Source organism: Bidens hawaiensis, unplaced genomic scaffold (genome assembly GCF_021521415.1).
Source record: "Bidens hawaiensis isolate Kalapana, Puna unplaced genomic scaffold, B.hawaiensis_p1.1 tig00032795_1, whole genome shotgun sequence".
In the NCBI taxonomy this organism is placed as follows: Eukaryota; Viridiplantae; Streptophyta; class Magnoliopsida; order Asterales; family Asteraceae; genus Bidens; species Bidens hawaiensis.
In genome coordinates this window covers 137,305-144,011 of record NW_027505265.1, presented here as the reverse complement: position 1 = coordinate 144,011, position 6,707 = coordinate 137,305, and the positions used below count along the sequence as shown (strand labels likewise).

The 6,707-nt window shown below is 34.7% G+C and overlaps 1 protein-coding gene across 1 annotated transcript; it reads right to left on the bottom strand.

Annotated features, from left to right (window-relative positions):
• Positions 1 to 845: 845 nt before the first annotated feature.
• Positions 846 to 4,627, bottom strand: LOC143611952 (1-(5-phosphoribosyl)-5-[(5-phosphoribosylamino)methylideneamino] imidazole-4-carboxamide isomerase HISN3, chloroplastic-like). The gene is made up of 8 exons (XM_077086048.1): positions 4,467 to 4,627; positions 4,318 to 4,379; positions 3,267 to 3,474; positions 3,065 to 3,150; positions 1,783 to 1,884; positions 1,446 to 1,579; positions 1,300 to 1,348; positions 846 to 1,150 (listed from the first exon to the last, which is right to left on the bottom strand). The coding sequence occupies exons 1-8, from the start codon at positions 4,594 to 4,596 to the stop codon at positions 974 to 976; spliced, it is 948 nt and encodes a 315-aa protein (XP_076942163.1). The 5' UTR covers positions 4,597 to 4,627; the 3' UTR covers positions 846 to 973.
• Positions 4,628 to 6,707: the final 2,080 nt, after the last annotated feature.

Genomic DNA, 6,707 nt, shown 5'->3' with positions numbered 1-6,707 from the left:
GGAGATCATAAAGTCCATGGAGCAACTGTATTTTACATGGATATTTAGTTTAATTATCTTGTTAGTTGAGATAATAAGTTTATTGTGTATATTTCGAATTCTTTGCTTTTGTGTTAGATCAGGAATAGACGTAGGGTAGGGCATTCAGGTATTGTATAAACCGATTAGGAGTCTTTATTTTTGTCAAGTTTTTATGTTGTATCTCTATTTTCCGTGGGTTGATTAATAAAAAGAGTCGCTCTAAAGATTGTAAAGGTTCGGGATCCTGGATTCACTTAGCATGAATCGCGTTTCATATAAGTTCCTTTTGTAGTATTGTGTCCATGTTTTTGATACTTAAGATAACACGGCTTCTTTAATTAGTTTATCAAATAAATGGGTAAATTTAGTTAAACATGTACAAGTTCTCATATATATTTATTAGTAAATATTAATGGTCTTACTATCTAATGTGTATTTTAACTAGATATAAGGCTAATTTTAAAAATAAGTGTGTTCAATTACAAGTAATCTATGTTATATTATTATGTCCTTATGTTGTGTTATTATTAATCCCTTGGTTCAACGTAGCATCTCTCAACGTAAACAAACACAAACTCCAGACGTTATAGCACCAAAAATGTGTTGAAACCGGATTTATAAAAAGTTTGGTATATCAAAATGGCGTTTCTACTTTTGAACCTACGAAGACAAACATGATTTACATAGATCATGTCACACAGTTCGTCTCAGTTTCCAAACCTGTTTTCTTGTCATATCTTTAACCTTCAGTCTGTGCTTAAAAGGGGCAACCAGTGACTTATAAGCATAACTGCTTTTCTTATCCACACATAAACACTTCAAAATAAAGAAAATGATTATTTATTAATAATATAAAAGAAACTACAATAAAACAAACCATAATAAATTGTGCAGAATTTGTTAATCAACTGAATGTAGACAAACAGACGAATAATAACAACATAACACCGGGCTAAACATGTAGAGCTTGTTGCTGAAAATGCCAAGCGACGACATCTTTATAAGCCAATTTTCCTCCAAAAATATCCAAAGCGCTACCAACCGTCACATCCACACGCTCTGATCCTGCAACCTTTATTCTCTCCATGTCATCTATGACAGTTACGCCACCAGCATATGTCACCGGAATCTGAATCAAATCAATGCATTAATCACGTAAAAGTTTATATGTCAGTTGACTTGGTCATGTGACAGATTTCAATTTGTTCGCTCGACAACAATAATATTAATAGAATTAAATATGTTATAAGAATAATGTAAAATGAGTTTAGTACACACCGGGGAATATTTGCCGAGTAGTTCAACAAGTTCTTCATCAATGCCAAGTCTAAAATAAATAAAAAAGTAATTAAATGTTTTTATTTTACCATTAATAAAAAAATAATAATAATTAAAAAATAAAAGACAAAATGGTGAGTAATTACTTTTTCCCTTCAACGTCTACACCATGTACCAAAAACTCGTCACAATACTCCGAAAGAAAATTTAATATCTTCTCGTCGAGATACACATCACTAAACTTCTGCCACCTATTTGTAACAATGGCATACTTGCCATCCTGAAATCATAATTACGAGAATATCATCATCATCATCATCGTACTCAGTATATCCCACCAATAGCAAAGCTATGGTAGGGTCTGAGGAGGGTAAGATGTAGACAGCCTTACCTCTACCCCATAGGGATATATAATTACGAAAATATATATTATGTAAATAAAATACGAATAATATAATATGATTGTCATATGTAAATGCATACCTTCTTCCTGCAACTAAGATCCAAGATAAGCCGTTGTTTTCCAACAAGAGATACAAGTTCTTTAAGCCTCTCATGGTCCATTTGTCCATCGTTGAATACATACTGCAATTATACAAAACTGTATATCAGTAAATAGTTGCCAAACACTTGTTATCCATTTTTTGTTTTTTGTAAACACCTACTAAATTAAGCATGAAAATACAAGACGCTATAGTTTACATAACAAGATAAATATTTCATAGATAAACGAACAGACCAAGTTAAAACCAATTAAAAGTAAATGCGTAGGGCCTAAAAGTTATTAAAACCAAACTAAATTGTAATGGGCCTAAAACATTTAAATGAATTTATTAACAAATGAACGTTACCAAACGTACACTGACGGACATAAATGAACGTAAACGAACAAACGAGACATGTGTTCATGTTCGTTCGTTTAACTATACTAGACGAGTGCCCGCGCGATGGAGCGGGAAACACATACATTTGTAATCATGTAACAAGTTTATGGATGTTTGTTGTTCGATTTGAAACCGAAAAAACGTTCAAACCGGTCATTGGTTTGATTTCACCATTGATTTTTTCATTAACTTTTGGCCGGTCGTTTTCAATTTTCAAAGGTTCGTTTAGTTTTCGACGACAAAACCGGTTACTAACGGTTTGACCCACGGTTTAATTTAAAATCCATTAAAACCAGACAGCAAACGCCCCTACGTAAAATGATATTTTTTAAATGAAAAAACTATAACAATATGATACTCAAATTAAAGATAAAAACATGCTCGTTTTTATGGTATAATTTCCTTAAAAAAATATTAGCACATGCAAAAAGTTATTAATATTTAAAAATAATGAGGGGGGAGGGGTTGAGTTAAAAATGAAAATAAAAATCATATAAGAGTGAAAGATCAAGGATCATAGTTGTAACTATTTTTAAAATTTACCAAAGTTAAGCAAAGTGAAGGGGTCAATGATGTAACTATTTAATAACCTCTTTTAGTTGTTGACAAGTTTGCCCTTATCCTAGATGCATTAAATGGTGTACCATATGTTAATTGATTTGTGAATCCCTTAAAACCAAGGTGTCTTAATTTGCCCTTGTTTGATGTATTATATATAGTATAGATATAGATAAACAAAAGATTTTGTTCTTGTTCGGCCGTTTATTATAGTAACGAACATTTCACCAAACGGTTCAATGACATTCGTTCGTTTACAAGCCTACAGTGGCTCCTCGTAAATTAACAGATCCATTCATCTAAAGTAAAAAAGAGAGTCGTACAGATGTGACGATGACATGGCTAGCTCCTTCTTCTATATAACTCAAAGCATTTTGTGAATTAATACCACCTCCAACTTGCAAACCACCTAAATAATATATTAACATTTAGTAATATTAACCATCAAGAATCTACTTTTATATAAGTTCCGATGACTTTATTATTTTAGTTTACAATGCATATATATTTTTTTAATCAACCTACCCGGATAAGCTCGTAGGGCCCCAATAGCCGACTCGTTGCTTAGAGGATCAGCTCCCAACATGATTACATGACCGCCTTCAAGACCGTCTTCTTTATAAAGAGTTGCATATTCTGCAGCTGATTTATCAGATTCGAAGTTTGTAACAAGGGTCAAGTCGCTTTCCTTTGTATCTGATAGGGTGGACCCCACAATCTGCTTTACTTTCCCCTAATACCACACATGTAATAAAGTAAATAATTTCAATACAATTTTTACCTCAACGGGTCAAGGCGAGTAATGCAGGTACAAAGACTATAGTGTTACAGTTTTAATTTAAGTTTAGGTATAAAACGGTTTATGAGAATGCATGCATCAAAACAACATTCAGGAAGACTTTTAAGTAGAGGAGTAAACACTTGAGAACGCTTCGCTAAAAGCTCGAATCGAACCAAACTTAAACGAGCTCGAACCTGAGTTCAAGCCTACACATAAGCTTGTGTAATAAACGACCCGAGTTCGAGCTAGCTGGCGAGCCTAAACAAGCCTAATACTTATATAACATTTATTTAATACATTACTTACAAATATTTATGTAATAATGATAAGAATTTTAATATCAATAAATTATTGTAAATAACTAACTTTATATTAAGGTACGCACAAAAATTCTAATTAAATATTTATATGTGGCTATGTGCAAATGATAATAATTGTAAATACATAGATTAACAAGAAACTAAACAAGCCGTGCCCGAGCTTTAAAACTACTCACGAGCCAGATTCGAGGTTTAAAAATAGAGCTCCAAACGACCAGAATTCAAACTCAAGCTCTCGTAAGTTAAACGAGCCGAGCTCAAGCCAAGCCTAGCTCGGGACTGTATCATCTTGTTTACACCACTACTTTTAACATATGTGATCCGTTTCACCATTTGCTTTAAAAAGTATATTATAAAGTTTGGACCAATTAGCCCGTTAGGGATAAAACATAACCCAAACCAACCTAGTGATACGTAAACGTGTCAAAATGTCTGCCTTCTAAACAAACATATGAAAACATAGAAAGTGAATCACCTTATGTATATCAATACAAGGGCGAAACTTTACTCCACACTTAACAGATAAACACCGAGATCCTGTCATTGGAACATATATTGCTTTAACCACTATAAAATGTTCAAGGAACAAGCACATAGTCCTAAACAAACAATGCTTACACATACTTGAGGCCTGCGTAGGTGCTGTTACAAACTCCAGCTTTCTGGTAGAACCGAAAACAGAAGTGTTTGAAATCTTATTAAAGGAGTCAAGTCTCAGCAATGTTGAATTAGAGTTAAGGTTCCTAATTTCCATTGTTTTTTTATATTGATTTTGACCAACCCTGTAACCATGAGAAAACAAACATTGATGAGTTAAGCGCGTAACTGGCATTAAACACATGTAACCAACTCCGCACAGAATATGCGTAACGACATTAAATACGCGTAACCAACGCCAGTAACTCGTGCAGAGCACTGAGTTAAGCACTTAAGCGGCGGGTTACACGTGTTACGTGGCACTGGACACATGTATCCTGGCCCTGGTACGTGTAACCAGCTTTACAAGTTTAAGCATAACCGGAATGCTCGTAACTGGCATTTAAACACGCATAAACTACGCTGCGCACGTAACCGACACCTGAACGCGCGTATACGTTATCGAAAACCAGAAGCAAAGCTGAAATGTACCGGTAATTTAAAAAAAAGAAAATTTCAACCAGCCCGTTTTTACCCGAAACCCGTTCTGGCCTGACCCCTTTCGACCTGAACGAAATTAATCCTTTTTTGAATCGACCCGAACCAGTTCTGACCCGAAACAAATTACCCTTTTCTTAATTGACCCGTCCTGTTTTTTCATTCCTAAAGAAATGTTATTTAACAAAATAAACCTGTTTGCAGCATCTAATATTTTAGTATGATCCAAATGTATAATTATTAATTTGGGTTTGAATCTGAGAAAACAAAGAACCCAATTACAAATATATACATATCAATGAAATTATATAATCTTTTCATAAGACAAAAGATAAATAAATAAAAAATGAATATCATTTCTTACAAATTCGGGCAGCCGGCGAGAACACATCAGCAGCGATGGATGATGATCTTTCAGTTTCAGACTTTCAGGGTCTTTAGATTGGGCCTTTTTTGCTTTTAGCTGAGCCCAATGATTGGTGGTGGGCCTGGTGTTTCAATCAGCCTACCAAAATAATAATCCTACATGATTTCAGAATCGTCATTCCCAATTCGAGTATGGAACCGGGTTCAGAATGATCGGGTATTGACCATACCTGGGTTGGGTTCGGGGTCGGGTTCGGGTATTTTGTCTAAAAACTATACCTTATACACCGGGTCCTGGTCGAGTATAGAACAGGGTATTTGAATATATTATTTTCGGGTATTGAAAAAAACCCAATTTTCGAGTTTTTACGGATATATATATAGATTGAGTTTTTTTAAGAGACTTCACTTTTTTCGGGTACTTTTCCGGTAATTTCGGGTATTTGAAAAACCTAATTTCAAGTATTGGAAAACCCTAGGTCGGGGTATGGAACCTCGTCCAGTTTTCGGGTATTACTAGGTTCAAATCAAGTCCGGTTTCGGGTATTTTCGGGCCCGGTTTCGAGTTTTTTTGTGCACCTGTAGTCATACAGTTTTTCTTATTAGTTAAGTGGTCGGATCGATTGAAGTGGATATAAGAATCAGATGACATTACAAATAATTTGTTGAAATATTTTGTAGTTTTCGTAGATTGTCCCATGGCCGGTTTTAACAGCTTCGGTTCATAGCGGCATAACCGAACCGGCTGGATTGTTGGAAATCATGCCCAATAACACACACGAAAACTTTGATCTCAACCAAACTCGATGCTTTTTCTACTTTATTATAATGTTTGGCACGGAAATTATATATACACTAACCATCTATTTATGCTAACACCATATTATGGAAAACAAAACAACCTATTATATGAAAAATAAATAACTAATAATATTCTTACCATTCTAATTTCCAAATAAGCATACCAAAATAAACGTACTAAAATATTTTCTCTTAGCTCCTTCAAGGGCACATGCACCGATCAGCCGGTGTCCCGATGATTGAGTGCTATGTGCCTTATGTCCAAGGCTTGATGCAAAACTACTATCGAGCCGGGGGTCTCACCGGAAGCAGCCTCTCTATCCCTATGGGATAGAGGTAAGGCTGTCTACATCTTACCCTCCTCAGACCCTACCATAGCATTGCTATTGGTGGGATATACTGAGTACGATAATGATGATGATTAGCTCCTTCAAATTTCTCGATAATAACTTTCAATAAGAATTAGTTTGTTCGTATTAAAGAGGTTAGTTCGGTCCAGTTTAAAACAAAGCTATTGATTAATTTGCAAAATTGAGCTTCACTACTTGACCAACATGCGAGACA